Source organism: Aotus nancymaae, unplaced genomic scaffold (genome assembly GCF_030222135.1).
Source record: "Aotus nancymaae isolate 86718 unplaced genomic scaffold, 86718_ANA_hifiasm-v0.15.2.pri h1tg000032l_0, whole genome shotgun sequence".
NCBI classification, from domain to species: Eukaryota; Metazoa; Chordata; class Mammalia; order Primates; family Aotidae; genus Aotus; species Aotus nancymaae.
This window is the reverse complement of record NW_026988445.1, coordinates 12,059,010-12,075,516: the sequence shown is the minus strand read 5'-3', so window position 1 is coordinate 12,075,516 and position 16,507 is coordinate 12,059,010. Positions and strand designations below refer to the sequence as shown.

The 16,507-nt window shown below is 40.9% G+C and overlaps 2 protein-coding genes across 7 annotated transcripts in view; one reads left to right on the top strand and one right to left on the bottom strand.

Annotated features, from left to right (window-relative positions):
* CNIH3 (cornichon family AMPA receptor auxiliary protein 3) overlaps window positions 1-6,209 on the bottom strand; it is a 296,652-nt gene extending 290,443 nt beyond the window's left edge. Inside the window, exon 1 of one of the 5 annotated variants that reach the window (XM_021677326.2) lies at window positions 6,163-6,209. Coding sequence is in view for 1 of the 5 variants with exons in the window: in XM_021677324.2 (XP_021532999.1) it covers window positions 4,983-5,020 (38 nt within the window). In the remaining 4 variants the exon portion in view is untranslated. Of the gene's footprint in view, window positions 1-4,654; window positions 4,797-4,982; window positions 5,073-6,162 lie in introns of those variants that run through there. The other 4 variants (XM_012459766.3, XM_021677324.2, XM_012459769.3 and 1 more) reach the window with 4 other exon arrangements.
* WDR26 (WD repeat domain 26) overlaps window positions 5,711-16,507 on the top strand; it is a 47,319-nt gene continuing 36,522 nt past the window's right edge. The window contains exons 1-4 of one of the 2 annotated variants that reach the window (XM_012459764.3): window positions 5,711-6,147; window positions 8,057-8,156; window positions 8,257-8,313; window positions 14,447-14,583. In XM_012459764.3, coding sequence (XP_012315187.1) covers window positions 5,726-6,147; window positions 8,057-8,156; window positions 8,257-8,313; window positions 14,447-14,583 — 716 coding nt within the window. In that variant the 5' untranslated portion in view covers window positions 5,711-5,725. Of the gene's footprint in view, window positions 6,148-8,056; window positions 8,157-8,256; window positions 8,362-14,446; window positions 14,584-16,507 lie in introns of both variants that reach the window. The other variant, XM_012459763.3, reaches the window with a different exon arrangement.

Below are 16,507 nucleotides of genomic sequence, written 5' to 3'. Positions count from 1 at the left end.
GTGTGCACCTGCAGTTCCAGCTACTCTGGAGGCTGGGGTGGAAGGATCACTTGAACTTTGGAGGTTGAGGCTGCAGTGAGCCATGACTGCATCACTGTACTCCAGCCTGGACAATGGAGCAAGACCCTGACTCAAAATAAAATAATAATAATAATAATGCAGCCAGGTGCAGAAGCTCACGCCTGTAATCCCAACACTTTGGGAGGCCAAGGCAGGTGGATCATGAGGTCAAGAGATGGAAACCATCCTGGCCAACATGATGAAACCCTGTCTCTTATAAAAGTGCAAAAATTAGCTGGGTGTGGTGGCATGCGCCTGTAGTTTCAGCTACTCAGGAGGCTGAGGCAGGAGAATCACTTAAACCCAGAAGGCAGAGGTTGCAGTGAGCTGAGATCGTGCCACTGCACTCCAGCCTGGCAACAAAGCAAGACTTCATCTCAAATAAATAAAATAAAATAAAATAATGCTCCAGTGACTATCTTTGTACCCATAGCTGAGTGTTAAATTTTTTTTTAAATACGATCCTACTGCAAAGTCAGTGCTGCAAGTACAAACTACTCTAAGCAGTCTATCCCAGCTGTGTGATACGGAAAGAACAATCTCATTTCTATGGTTCATTTCAGTTGCTTCAGGAAATTTCCTGCGACATTGTTATTTATACCAAAAGGGTCTCAAGAACATAAGATGGCTACTGAGAAGAGGACTGTTTTCCGCTGAGAGGAAGGTGACTATGTCTAACTGTTCACTGCTGGCTGTAAAGGCACCTGTGGCAAAGCAATAGTCCTGTCTTTGCACTTAAATCCACCTGGTGTGCCACCCCTACCCTTGCTTACAGGAGTGTACTGAATGCTCATGGCATGAACGGAATGTTTGCAGAAGGGGAAAATAAGCAAGCTCTGGAGAGACATGCATAGAACAGCAGGTAAAACTGCCAGATGACTGTGCCCTTCACCTGCTCACGGAAGACCAATATGAAGCAGTTTTCAGAGTCGTCTGCCCAGAGCTACAGAGGAATGCAGCTAAGTGGCAGGGCTGAGTAAGAAAGTGACTACAGAGTCACAGTTCAGAAATAATAATAACCAAAAAAATATCTTATACTTCTGCATTTAGCTGCCTCAAATCCTTTCTAAATGATGAGGGATTTAAATTTTATTTTAAAATATTTCAACACAGTACTTTTCCAAATATTTGTTATATTCGTTATCGCATGACCCACACATCAACTCAAGCAGGGAGGCAGGCCAATGTCATTATCCTCACTTAAACGTGACATACCTGAGGGTCTGTGAAAGTTAAATGACTTGGCCAGGCACGGTGGCTCACACCTGTAATTCAAGCACTTTGGAGGCCAAGGCGGGTGGACCACCTGAGGTTGGGAGTTCAAGACCAGCCTGACCAACATGGTGAAACCCCGTCTTTATAAAATTAAAAAAAAGAAGAAGAAAGTTAAATGACTTGCCTCAAGTCAATCAGCTGACCAACTGTTCTGACTGAAGAACAGTGCTCTCCTGAATTCTCCAATCCCACACAGGCCCAACAAGTCCAGCTGTACAACTTTAGCATCCCAAAGAAAAGCTAGGAATGAAGCTGGAGACATAAATATAAAAATATTCCTTCCCAAAGACACCTGAGATCTGAAAACTACCTCTTCCTAACAAAAATTTAACAAATCAAATACCAACGTTGCTAAGCACAAAATTGATATACCAAACTTGAATCTTGACAGAACTAAAATCTCTACTAGTTACAAAGACTTGTGAGAAATGTTGCTTTTATGTTTTATTATAAACATTTATACTATCTCAGCTTTTTAAAATATGGTGGAGTTTAATTTTTACATTAAGATGTTGTTTTGGGGTCAGGTGTGGTGGCTCACACCTGTAATCCTAACCCTTTGGGAGGCCAAGGCTGGAGGATCGCTTGAGCTCAGGAGTTTGAGACCAGCCTAGGCAACAGAGAGACTGCATCTGTATTAAAAAATAAAAATAAAAATAAAAAACCGCTGCCATGGGCAGTACTAAATTTATCATTTATACACCCAACACCTATTTCTTGAGTTGCCTTCTAGTCTAGTCTGGACTGGCTTACATGAATGTTTTTCAAACTTTTTTGATAATGGCCTACAGAAGAAATATATTTTACTTTGTAAAGCATAGATATATGTCTGTCATTAAAACAAAAATTTCACAAAAGAATCACTCCTCTTTTGAGTGATTCACTTGGATATCTTCTATGCTTTTATACTTTGCCACCTTATTTTTTTAAATACAAATTATGGCCCACTAAATGGATTTCATGACTTACAAATGGGTCACAACCCAAAAGCTGAAAAATGCTGGCTTAGATGTACAATACACAGATCATGCCTCAAGGAATTTATACATTAGTTGGGAATCTCATACAATTCATGGACCTCTTATAGTTGAAAAGGCCTAGAGGTCAATTATTCAACTACCTACTCTATACTTGATGCTACAGCATCCCTGACAAAAGGTGAGACATGTGAAAAAGTCTTGCTTGCTATTTCAAGACAAGAAGTTACCTCTTATTTGGAACCTAGCAGAGGATTGGTCAAATAGAGACCTGTTAAAACAGTACAGAAACAAATACAAATGAATCAAGTATCAAAATATACACTTGATTTCTTTTTCCTAAACCCATCTTAGTCTTTTTTAGGAGGAGGGTGAAAAGGGGAAGGTAAATCAGAGGGATAGAGGTCTAGAAAGGCTTCTCTCTGATGACCTGAAGAAGGGGTCTTAGCAAGTTACATCACAAGCAGCCTTTGTAATTGAGGAGCCTAATAAATGACACTCACGATGATGGCTGGAAGGGTGGAAGTCAGGAAAGGCTCCCCTGAAGAGGTTTGAAATGAGCTGAGTCTTGAAAGACTGACTGGAATCAGACAGGTGAATAAAAGATGGGAGAGTGTAGTCAAAGACTCTGAAGAAGAAATGAGCCAGAATATTTGGGGGATAGCAGATGGGTCCCTGAAGAGGAGCAATAATAAATGAAGCCAAAAAGAAAGACTGAAACCAACCTGTGGTGAGAAAGACAAAATTTGGATTTTATTCCATAGGTAATGTGGTGTTACTGAAGGTTCCTCAGTGTGTAGAGTGGTATTTCAGAATTATTCATCTGCACATAGACCTGAAACTTGGTTCTAGAAAGACCTAAAAACCAAGAGTTCAGATAGCAGTTCTCGAGCTGTGTTTTAGTACAGAGAAAAATGTTCTGTAATGGACATCATAAATTCAGAATTCTAACATGAGCAGTCTTGGTTACTTAAAAAAGTAGAAAAACTGGTATATACATATTGAGTTTAGATAACAATGGAGTCCAATTTCTTTTTCATCATTTTACTTTTGTTAATAAAGTGTAAGCTTTGTCTGTAGCTGCCACTATGTGACTGATTTCCTTTATAAAACCTACAGACTCTATTCAGAAGCAACTCTTCAATGATGCCATGGGCCTAATAAATTATTATAAACCATTTTGCAAAAATTAAATTTTGCCTAAACAACACTTTTAATAATAAGGTTGTCTAAAGTTAACATACGAACTGGGCTCTCTGAAGGTGTTAACTATCTAGTAATTCAGGCTCTGCTGGATACAATGACTGAGCCCTACGAACCTCAACTAGAACTCAGGTCTGCCTCAGGTGAATATAAACGCTGTATGTGAGTCACCTTGCAATTACAGCTGCCACCTGGAAGCATATTTAAGCAGTAAGAACTACAAAACCAAAGCCTTGTAAGATCCTGCATGTCCTTCTTCCTTCTTCCTGTCTGAGGATCCATAAAGCTCAGGATTCTTTACTAATTTCTCATCAGCATCATTTCTTATAGTATTTCCAAATTTAAAAAGGACTGTCTCCAAAGGCCTCAAAATTACTTTGTTATTAGTTTAACTGAATTAGTATATCAGATATGTATGATTTATTCATTAGAACCTATGGTGTTTTTTTCCCCTCCCCACAGGAAAACTACTTCAGAGAAAGACTTTAAATTTCTGAGAAAATGTTTGTACATATCGAGTATATACGCTATCAACCACATACATGGAAAATAATTGTTTGGGGATAATGCAGACCATTTGCCAAAGATTAAGATTCAGCCCAGTTCCTGGTCGTCACATTTCTGCATTCACATAAATTGGTAAGTCATGATGACACGGAAGCCTCACATGCCACAAAAAAATTTCAAGCCTGGATCTGAATCGGTGCCTGAATCCTCCTCAGAATGCATATTTTGGAGGCAACTGTTTGGTTTATGTTACTGCTCCCTAAACTGGGCAGTGACTCAAGAGGCAGCTGGAAGAGAGAAGGAGGTGTTGGGCAAGTGTCCCTCCCCTCCCTCCTCTACACACCACACAGCCTTTTTGTGACTTCTTGTCCCCATCAGATATTCTCCGATAGACTAGCTCACCTTCCCAGGGTGGAGCAGAGTCTCACCGGCTCATTATCTCAAAGCTCCCGGGATGGCCCCGGGTACAGCAACTGTGTGGCACATGGCTGTGGAAATTCAAGTTTTTCTACCCTAAAACAGGAGGTTGTGAAACCCGATTTCGGTCCCGGTTACCATTAAACGAGGAGACTACCACAGCCCTGTGCCTGGAAGTTCTTGCCACTAAACCTTGCTCCCTGCTCCACCCTCACCTTCAGCACCTAATGGAGAAGGTGCAGTCTCTCCGCACACCTTACTTGCCCAGGCCACACTGATGGACACACGCACGCACGCCAACTCTACCATCCCGTGCACGCCCGGCCTCGGAGGGCGGCTAGAACTTACTGCTCGCTGAGCCAGCCGAGCCAGGGCGCAAGGGGAGAGGCCCGAGCTGGGCCGGGGATAGGATCGGATCAGATAGGAGTCGGGGTCGGGGTCGGGGTCGGGACGAACCTCGCCTGCCCGCCGGCCTCCCTCCCCTGACCCCCGGGCCAGCCTCGGCGCACGTGCTGGGTGACAGGCCCCCTATAGGTTCCATACCTGCCACCGGAAGTGAGTGAGGAGGGCAGTATAGGCATTTCCTGTGACGCGAGCGCCTGGACTCCATTAGGCAGCAGCTGGGGGAAGAATCAACACACCAGGGAGCAGAGCGGAGCGGACCCGAGGACAGAGGCGGCAGCTGCCTCCGCTGCCGCCCGCCGCCGCCGCCACTGCCGGGGCTCAGCCCAGCGGCGGGCCCGGCGCCCCCGCAGCCGCCCCGCGGCGCCCCCCGGCGCGACCCCCGGGCCGCGCACCTCGAGCTGCCTCCGGGAGGGGGGGGGGAAAAGGGCCCGGATCCTCCTTCTCCCCCTCCTCCTCCTCCCCCTCCTCTCACCCCCACCCTCCTACCCTGACCCCCTCCCCGCCTCCCCGGCCCCCCTCACCCCGACCCTCTCCCCGGCCCCCGCCTCCCCTCCCCCGCCTCGCCCCACCGGCTTCCCACCACGGCCTCTCTCGGCGAGGAAACTCTGGCCTCCGCTTCCTCCTCCTCCGACTCGGACACCGGCGGAGCCTCCCCGCCCCCGCGGAAGAAACCCCGAGCCTCGGCGGCGGAGGGAGCAGGAGAGCCCGGGGCTTCAGCAGGCAGAGCAGGCCTCTCCCCTCCGTCCTCGTCGTCCTCGTCCTCCTCCTCCTCCTCCTCCTCCGTGGTGGTAGTGGTGGGACTCCCCCCGGCTGCTGCCCCTCCCGCCACCGCTGCTGTCCCCCACCGAAGTAGCGGCCACAGCCTGGTCAGCGGCAGCATCATGCAGGCCAACGGGGCAGGAGGAGGAGGAGGAGGTGGCGGCGGCGGCGGTGGAGGAGGAGGGGGCGGCGGGGGCCAGGGACAGACCCAGGAACTCGGCTGCTTGTCGGCCCAGAACGGGGAGTCGTCCCCCTCGTCGTCGTCGTCCGCGGGGGACCTGGCCCACGCCAATGGGCTGCTGCCTTCCGCCCCCTCCGCCGCCAGCAACAATAGCAACAGCCTGAATGTCAATAACGGGGTTCCCGGCGGGGCGGCCGCCGCAGCCTCAGCCACCGTCGCAGCTGCCTCCGCCACCACCGCCGCCTCCTCTTCCTTGGCCACCCCAGAACTGGGCAGCAGCCTCAAGAAGAAGAAGCGGCTCTCCCAGTCCGATGAGGATGTCATTAGGCTAATAGGACAACACTTGAATGGCTTAGGGCTCAAGTAAGTATCCCTTACCGGCAGCTGGTGATGGACAGACTGAGGGACGGAGGCTCCGGGGGAAAGGGGAAGGGGCGGAGGGGGGAGGGGGCTGGAAAGAGCTCGGTCAAAGAGAATGACTGCTGGGCACGCAGGGCCCTGTACACAGGAGGACGCGGCTCAGACAGGCCGACCGGGGAGGAGGAGCGGACCTGAAAGGAAATAGGGGAAAAATCAATCAGTCTGACAAATTGTGAGACGAGACAGGCGGTTGAGGGGATGGGAAGGGTTAGGGGAAACCCAAAGAATGACTCCTCCCCGCGCACCTTCAGAGCTTAATTGTCTGTCAATAAAGACAGATGCGGGAGTGTGTCTCTGTATGTGTTGGGGGAGGGGTGGATTAGAGCTGGTGGAAATAATGAACCTTGGAGGATTTGTTTTTCAAGTGTATCTTAGAGGCATCTTTGTGGGACACCTCCCCACCCCCAACCGTGGCAGACAACAACCCAAGCAAACTACCAATCAGGAAAGACAATCACCTACAAGTGTTTATGGGAACGGAGGGGCTGGGATGATTTGGAAAGAGGTTGTTGAATAAATCTGATGGGAATAATGAAGATACAGTGTTGATGTCGTTTAAAGGCCCTTGTGTGTGTACAAGAGGCCTAACCCTAACTAGTCTGAAATCTCAGTTTAATACCAAGAATATGATCGCCTCTGAAAGGGGACATCTGATCTGGTGAATCATTTGTTTTCAAATACAATTTAGGTGGCCTTGTATACCTAACACAGGGTGAAGGTAGACAGCGACCTTGGACAAAAACCACCGCTTTGTATACACAAAGAAAAACTAAGTGGGTGGAATGTAGGATTGGTGGGAGTGCCTGACGAAGGAGGTGCAAGAGGCACAATCAGAATGAAATGAAGAGGGGAAGATGCAGCAGTAGTCAGTTTCCTGCATTCAAAGTGTAGATTGAAATAAGCTCTCTCAGGCTAGCCGATGAGTACTTTTGCATTTATGGATTTCTGGGGAAGTGGGGAGGAGAACAGAACTTTTTAAAAGTGACATAAGTATTTTGGTTTTCAGATAGATAATTGCACTGTTTAGCTAACAATTAAGTAGAGCTGAATAAGAAAGCATTGAAACATAAGCACAAAAAATATAAGACTGATAAATGAAGGTTCTTAGATACCAGAATACATGAGGGAAGAAAATACAGTCGATGAATCTTTTAAGCTCTCAAAGACAAATATGTGGTAGGAAGAATTCACTTTATTCCCTAGGGAAAAGGATTAATATGAAAACAGATTTTATAAATGCTAACAGAACATATTACTGAGACAAGTAGCAAGCTGACAGCAGCAGGAGGAAATAACTCGTGACTGTTTGGAACCTACACCATAGTAAATTTGCTATTTTTAGTATAGAGAGAAAGGAAATGATTTTTGATGCTGGATTTATTTTAATTTTAAAGATTGACCTAGTAGAATTTCTATGCAAATATAGTATCTGGATGTAAGCTCTTACCCAACATGGGTAGTCTCTGTCACCCTGTGTGGAGCTAATAATTTTTATATTTCAAAATGTAACATAAGTAGTATGTAGATCCTTGTTTGTCATTTATTTGACTAGTTGGTTACAGCACATTTTTAGAAATTTTATACTTTATACATTAAATTGAGGCATTAAATGGCAAACTAGGAAGAACTTACATTGATTCTGATTTCAAGAAAGTTTTTTAACTTGACTAGGAAAAAATGTAAGTGTCAGTTTTAAATCAAGTTTGTTTAACCAAGCACATGAAAGCTATTTTTTTCTTCATCATGAGGCTAGCTTAAAAACTTTGCAACTGTTTTCATGGACATGAGTTTATTTGGAAGATTAAAATCTTAAAGTTGGTCAGGTCTGTTTTACACTGTATCTCTCCTGCAGCCAGACTGTTGATCTCCTCATGCAAGAGTCAGGATGTCGTTTAGAACATCCTTCTGCTACCAAATTCCGAAATCATGTCATGGAAGGAGACTGGGATAAGGTAAAGTAGGGCATATAGAGCTGTGTGACTGCTGCTAAAATTACATATTTGATGTACATTTTGTGACATTTCTGTTTTTCTTTTATACCAATTTTTACAGGCAGAAAATGACCTGAATGAACTAAAGCCTTTAGTGCATTCTCCTCATGCTATTGTGGTAAGAGGCGCACTTGAAATCTCTCAAACGTTGTTGGGAATAATTGTGGTAAATACACTTTTGTTCTTAGTTTCACATTTATGCTTATTTTAATAGGTTATTGATAACTCTAGGCTTCTGCCTCTTATTTAAAAAATGAGGCCTAAAAGTAAATTTCATATAATTTGTAAACTAGGATGAATATAATGTTTTAAAGTATGAGTTTTAAATTTTTAAAATCATACTTAGTAAATGTGTCACTTGAACCGACTTTATAAATTGAGCTCTACAAAAAAAAATATATTGAAAGATCTTTGTGCTTTCAGTGCTGCTAATAGGAGTTTTATATTTATAGAGTTAAAGATAAATTATACTTTTGTTACTCGTAATACTGAACGTGCTGGTTGAAGGAAAAAATGTGTTTGGGTGTGTGGATATCCATACAGCCTTAAGAAGGTGATACATTAATTATCATTTTTTTTTAATCTTTGGGAATTATAGTTAATTCAAACCAACTCCGTTGGTGTGCTGGCCATTTTCCATTCTTGCATTCCAGTTGTGTGAATTGACAGTGTCAAAGTTTGTATAATACATATCACTCTGGTGGAGGGTTTGTATGCAGATTTGACCATTGGGCCCTGCTTACTGGCCTTATTTCCCTGACAAGATCAATTTAGTAGTTTAACCTGTTAGCCTCTTTTATAAATGTTGATGAATCTTTTAGACTTATGGGCTTTAATTCTTCGGTAGATGTTGGTGAGGGAGAGAGGAAATAAGTTTTTTCTAGGGGCTGGAGTTTGGAAACCATGAAGAATCAGCTGCTAACTGCTGGCTATTTAACTTCTAGCTGATTCATTTGTTGTCAAAAGCAGTTTCCTGTCTGGGGGTGGGGAGAGAAAGAAGGCAAAAAGGAAGTGAAGTAGAGAAACCAGCTGTTTGTTCAATATTAGTTTTGATTTTTTTTTAATTGGGTCAAACATTAATCTTTTCTGCCTCTTTCTATAAACTTAATAGTGTCTTATGTTTATTTCTCTTGAAATCTTACTACAAAAGAATTTTCAAAAAATATAATTCTACACAATAATATATTTCTAGAGAAATGGGCTTCTGGTGAATTAAAGGTGCAAACAAGCAAGAACAAACCCAGATTCGTTTAAATTGGTGATGCGGTATATTATTTTTATTCGTTAAATACTTAAAATATTAAAAATTTTAAACTGTTGAATAAGGAGATTGATGATAAATTAACTTATAAAATAATCAATTCTATAGTAACATTTAAAAATAAAAACAGAAGTTAAAATAGTTAAACATCTATACTCAAAGGGATTGGAAATTTTGCATTAACTAAAGTTTCCTCAATCAGTGTCTTCGGGATTTAAAAAAAAACACCCAAGTATATTTTATTGAGCAGTTCCTTAATAAATTTTTACTTCTGATTGAATGAGCTAAAATAAAAACAGTTAGATGGCCAAAATAAGATTTATGGTTGCTTTCCCATTGGGCAAGTTAGCACTACTTGTGTGTTGACAATAAAAAACTTGCCTATGGACTGTTTTAAAATGTGTGTGATTTCTTGGAGGTTGTTTTTCTTTTATAAACTTCACCCAAATTATATCTGTAATTTAGTAGTAAAAAATTTAATACACTTCCTATTTTTTTCTTATTTGTTTATAGTAATTTTAGGGTTCTGTATTGGATTTTGATTATGACTTTCTCATTAGAAACCTTCATTAGAAGCAACATATAAACTGAAGAAAGGTAGTTATAGATAATAAGGAATCCTTTCTTTTTACAGCCTGTTCAGTCTATAGAACATTCTAGTATCTAATAAAAGATGAAGATTAAATCTCTGGCTGAGCCTCACACCATCAAACTGTTTAGGTATTTATAAAAAGAAAGGGGTTCCAACTTTTATCTCACTTTGAAGCACTGATGAATCAATTGCTTTTAAAGATCCATTTCAGCATTTTTTGAAGTTGCTCTTCACTTCTCAAATTGTGTTTAAGTTTACTCTTCTTGTCCATTCCATCTCCAGAAGAAGAGAATCTAATATAAGCTTAAATTTGTAATAATATCTTAGAAGATAACTATTAGGGTTTCTTTAAACATAATTATTTTAATTGTACACCCGAACATATTTGATGGCTTAGTCTAGACTAAAATTGTACTTTATTTTTTAAGCCTGAATGTTTTCATTGACCCAGTCCACTCCCCCTACAGTCTACTCCTGTTTTTATTTTTGTTTTCTTTTTTGAGACACAGTCTTACTCTGTCACCCAGGCTGGAGTTCAGTAGCACGATCTTGGCTCACTGCAACCTCCGCCTCCTGGGTTCAAGCAATTCTTCTGCCTCAGCCTCCCGAGTAGTTGGGACTACAGGCGCATGCCACCATGCGCAGCTAATTTTTGTATTTTTAGTAGAGATGGGGTTTCACCGTATTGGCCAGACTGGTCTCGATCTCCTGACCTCGTGATCCACCCGCCTCAGACTCCCTGAGTGCTGGGATTACAGGCATGAGCCACCACCCCTGGCCAACCTACTTTCATTTTTAAATGGTTTCCAGTCAAATGGTACTAGGAATAGCAGAAGTTGCTCTCATGAATCAGCATTTTTTTTTAAGACAGAGTTTTATTGTTGTTGTCCAGGCTGGAGTGCAATGGTGCTATCTTGGTCACTACAACCTCCACCTTGGGTTCAAGAGATTCTCCTGCCTCAGCCCACCGAGTAGCTGGAATTATAGGTGTCCACCACCATGCCCGGCTAATTTTTTTTTTTTTTTTGTAGAGATGGGTTTCACCATGTTGGCCAGGCTGGTCTCAAACTCCTGACCTCAGGTGATCCACCTACCTTGGCCTTCCAGAGTGCTGGGATTACAGGTATGAGCCACCACGCCTGGCCAAATCAGCATTTTTTAGTTTGGGTTCAAATATACTTAGCCATTTCTGGGCGATTTGGATGAGTATACGAGACCAGTAATAGAAAACTTTTATATGTCTAGAAATATTTGGTTCTTTATTTTTTAATGTAATCGAAATATGCTTAACAAAAATTGGCATCTATAATTAACTAGTATATTTTAAAGTCAAATGAGGAATTTTAAGAGCCAAATTTAGATATAATTTATTTCCCCTTTTCTCTGAATCATGATTTAATTGGTAAGATTTGGTTATAACCTTACTCCAGAGTTAGAACCACTACTGAATTATCTAGAAGGCTGCCCTTGAGAACCAGACTTTCTGAGTATCATAATTTCTGGGTTTTTCTTTCATGTTGAGTTCAATTTAATAATATGGGAGCAAAGGAAGGGATAAAGCAATTTAGTATTGGGTGGACTAGGGGAGCAACAGTGAATTTACAATGTGAAACTATCATTCAAGCTATCCTAGTCACTTAACAATTTCAAATTTTTATTAAGTATTAAAATGGAGAAGGAAATCCTGCTGGGCCCAGAGATGGCGGAAAAATCATTAGAAACCCAAAATAATCTTAAGAGATCTAGTTGGGAGTTGGAGAAAGACATAAAGGAGAGTTTATTTTCCTAACCTTTTTTTTCTTTATTTCTTCAAGATTTTTTTTTAAAACATAAACATTAGTAGAGCCCTGTCCCCATCTCAGCAAGCTTTAATTTTTGTCTGATTTTTACAATGTTTTCAGTAAATATTTAACATTATTTGTTAACTAATTTAAAGGTCTTTGCTTTCTGGAGGTTATATTTACATTTTTGTGCTTTAAATTTTGGGTGGTAAAATGCAATATTTCTCCCACCCTTATCATATGTGTCAAATACATCAACTGATTATTTTGGAGAATAAACATTTTCTCAACCGAATCTCTAGTTGTGCTTGGCCAGCAGCATGTTAATTGTCATGCACAGTATCAGGATTTGATATCTGTTGGAGGATATTCTTGGTCTTAATCTGGATAAAATGACTCATAGAGAAATGCTCTTTTGCTACTTTTATAGCACTCCCTGTATATACAGAAATATGTGTTTATATTGGCTTCTCTCAAAATTTTAGTCTGCCTTTCTCTGCTCTCCTGCCCCACCTCTGCCCCATAGAAAGAGAGTAACATGTTCTATCAAGATCTTGGTGGGAAAATAAGGGGGAAATAGCACTATGGGCACTGTCCCTACACACAGTGGAATCGGATAGGGGTGGACATAGGGCCCAATAATTGATACTAAAAAATACATAAATATTAAGTAAATAAGAAAACTTGCCCTGAAATTTTTTTTTTTAAGTCCCTCAATTCCCAATTACTAAGAGAATTTAGTGAAGAAATTACATCACATGCTCTGGCCAGTTCCATGTGGCATTTAAATGAAAAAGTTCTGCAACTGTGTATGATTTTCAAATTTGAATTTTAAAAATACCACAAAATAGAATTAAGCTTTTAATAGTATTTTGAAAAATGAAAATATATGAGGTCTTCATTTCATAGTTGCATTTTTTTTTCAGAAGCTAAAATGGTGCAGATATCCAGAATAACTTCAAATATAGAACGCTTTCATTTTTAGATTTTTTTTTCCTTGTTTAGGTTTTGGTTTCTGTGATCTGATCAATGTCAAAAGTTTTTTTCATTTAACATAGGAAGGTTAACCGTAGGCTACATGTACAGCAATGTACTTTTCAGGGCGTCTTGGCACTTAACATATTTCTGAAACATTCATTAGTTATTCTAAATTTATGTGTAAAATTTGGTAAGTGTAATTTTCCTAGAGTTACAGGAGTGTCTCAGTTTGAATTTTTTTCTGTTCCTTAGCCATATATTTAAGATGAGATTTGTATCAAGCATAACCAATGTATCTTATAAAGGATGTATTTAATACTTGCCTAACTTATATAAGAGGGTTTATTATTGCTTAGTTTCTCTAGAAACCATTTTTGTAAGCTTGAAGTTCACATCTCTCTTCTAAATACTCCTTGATAGAAAATCTTGTAGAGAAGTTTATTATACTGTTAATTCTGCAAATAAATGGTAATTTCTCCACGACATTTCATGACAGCAGTGTATTTTTTTATGGTTTTAAAGTAAGCGTCTTGGTCTGGGCATGGTGGCTCATGCCTGTAATCCCAGCATTTTGGGAGGCCAAGGCGGGCAGATGACTTGAAGTCAGGAGTTTGAGATCAGCCTGGCCAACATGGTGAAACCCCATCTCTACTAAAAATACAAACATTAGCTGGGTGTGGTGGAGCGCACCTGTAATCCCAGCTTCTTGGGAAGCTGAGGCAGGAGAATCGCATGAACTCGAGGCGGAGGTTGCAGTAAGCCAAGATCATGCCACTGCACTCCAGCCTGGGCCACAGAGTGAGACTCTGTCTCAAAAAAAAAAAAAAAAAGGGAAGCATCTTATGAAGAAGAAAAATTGTACTTTAAGTTTTAATTTTAAGTGGACGTGAGAGTTTTACCACTGTATATTCAAGTACAAATACTGAATTTTTTTAAGAAACCTTTAAATTCAATCATCTAATGTAGGCGTCCCTTAATAGCCGCCTAGAAAAGAGTGAGTCCGTCAAACTTACGCTTGTCCACTTCAGTCATGGGAAACTCAATACTTTGCACGCCAACTTGCAGTCCATTTGTTGGACAGCTCTTAACTTTTGATAAGCCAAAATACAACACTTTTCAACTTCTCCTGAGTGTGTCTAGTTCTGCTTTCTGAAAGGTCTACTTAGTCCCTCTTTTACATTGAGACCTAAATAGTTATTTGCTAACTGTTTTTTTCTCTAATCTTTTCAAAACTTATTGCGCAGAAGCCCCCAGTGCCCCAGTTATAAAGTCATACTTCTTAAAAAGCAAATTTTGAATACTTGGGATAGTTCTAAATTTTTATACAAGAAATAAAATTCTAGGAGATTGCTTTGAGAGGAGGATTTATTTTTTCCAAGGCTGATCTGTTGGTCACTAATGATCTAATCTGATTTGAGATTATTTGTTCAAAGCAGAGTTTTATTAAGATGTGGAATTGAGCAAAGTCACATTTAATCTGCTGTGGCTCAACTAAACTATTTAGAGTCATCTTGAAGCTTTATAAAAAGTTATTTCAAAGGACATAGTAGAATGGTTTCTACTGTTCTGTTTAGGCACAAACATTTTCTGAAACTTCCATCAACTTTTTTCCCCTGACTGCTGCTTTCTGTCATGTCAGAGGATGAAGTTTTTGCTGCTGCAGCAGAAGTACCTAGAATACCTGGAGGATGGCAAGGTCCTGGAGGCACTTCAAGTTCTACGCTGTGAATTGACGCCGCTGAAATACAATACAGAGCGCATTCATGTTCTTAGTGGGTAAGGAAACTGAGTTCTTGAACTTAGGTTAATGGAGAGCCAAAGTTATATTTCTTTAACATTTTTCCAAAATATAAATACTTGATTATTGCTTAATTCTTAGATGTTTGTCTAGGTAAACTCACTCCTATATGTATGAACTATTTTTGTCATCCTAGGAAACTATTCATATTAGGATAGAGATATATTTAAGTGGGTGAAAGGGAGAAGAAAATATGTATTGCCTGTGAAATGCTATTTTGAAATCTTCTATAAAAACCCTTTTACATTCCAAGGACAGCTTTTGTAGTTAAAAACAAAACAAAAATCATATGATATGGATCACAGTAAGCAATGATGTTTCCAGTATTGATGCATACTAACTTTTTAAGTGAATACTTGTCATGTACCAGGCCCTTGCTGAGCTTTTCATGTAAATAGCCTCATTTCAGCCTCACATCAACATCAGTCCTTGTTCAGGGGAGAAGGGGTAGAGACAGGGTCTCACTATGTTGTCCAGTGTGGTCTCAAACTCCTGGCCTCAAGTGATCTTCCCACAGTGCTGGGATTACGGGCATGAGTCACTGTACCTGGCCACATTAATCATTAAAATGTTAGAGTACCCAAAGGTTTGGTCCTGGGCCTCCTTTCTATTCTCTGTCTACATACTCTTCTTAGGCAATGTCATTCTATACTTGTCTACATACTCTTCTTAGGCAATGTCATTCTATACCATGCACTCACATACTATCTGTATACCAGTGGCTCTTAAATTTACGCTTTCATCTGAACTATCAATGTGTATTTCTAGTGGCATACTTGACATTCTCCACTTGGATGTTTCATAGATGTCTCAGTTATATGGGGCTGGAGTGCAGTGGCATGATCATAGTTCACTGCAGCCTCCAGTTTCTGGGCTCAAGTTATCCTCCTGCCTTACCCACCTAAGTAGGTAGGACTTCAGGCGTGTACCACCATGTGTGGCTAATTTTTTCATTTTTTTGTAGAGACAGGTCTAGCTATGTTGCCCAGGCTGATCTTGAACTCCTCCTAGCCTTAAGCAATCCACCCACCTCAGCCTCCCAAGGTGGGATTATAGGCATGAACCACTGCACCCAGCCTCAAAACAAAATTCTTGATTTACCTCTTCATGATAAATAACTCAACAAACTAGGAATAGAAAGGAACTTCCTTGCCCGAATAAAGGTATTAATGCAAACTCATGGGGCTGGCAGTGAAAGACTGAAAGCTCTCTTCCTGTGATCAAGAATAGGACAGTGATGTCTACTCTTGCTACTTCCATTCAACATTGTACTGGAGGTTCTGGCCAAGGAAATTGAGCAAGAAAAAGGAATAAAAGGCATACAGGTTGAAAAGGAAAAAGTAAAACTATCTCTGTTCAACGATGTCATGATTTTATATAAAGAAAATTTAAAGAATCCACTAAAAAACTCTTAGAACTAATAGGCAAGTTCAGCAAGGTTGTAGTTTACAAGATCAATACACAATAACGGTATTTCTCAATGAATAATTTTAAAAAATGGAGTTAAGAAAACAGTTTCATTTATACTAGCATAAAAAAGAATAAATGCCAGGAGTGGTGGCTCTCACCTGTAATCCCAACACTTTGGGAGGCCAAGGCGGGCAGATCACAAGGTCAGGAGTTTGAGACCAGTCTGGCCAACATAGTGAAACCCCGTCTCTACTAAAAATACAAAAAATTAGCCGAGTGTGGTGGCACACGCCTGTAATCCCAGCTACTCAGGAGGCTGAGGCAGGAGAATCACTTGAACCCAGGAGACAAGCCTCATACTGCTTTTTCTTTATCTTTTAACTTTGACATGTATGGCCTAATTCTAAAACATCTCAAATTTTTATTTCTCTGAATCTCCATAGTTTCTAGCCTCGTTAAGCCATGCACATCTCTCTTAGAATATTATAGTAG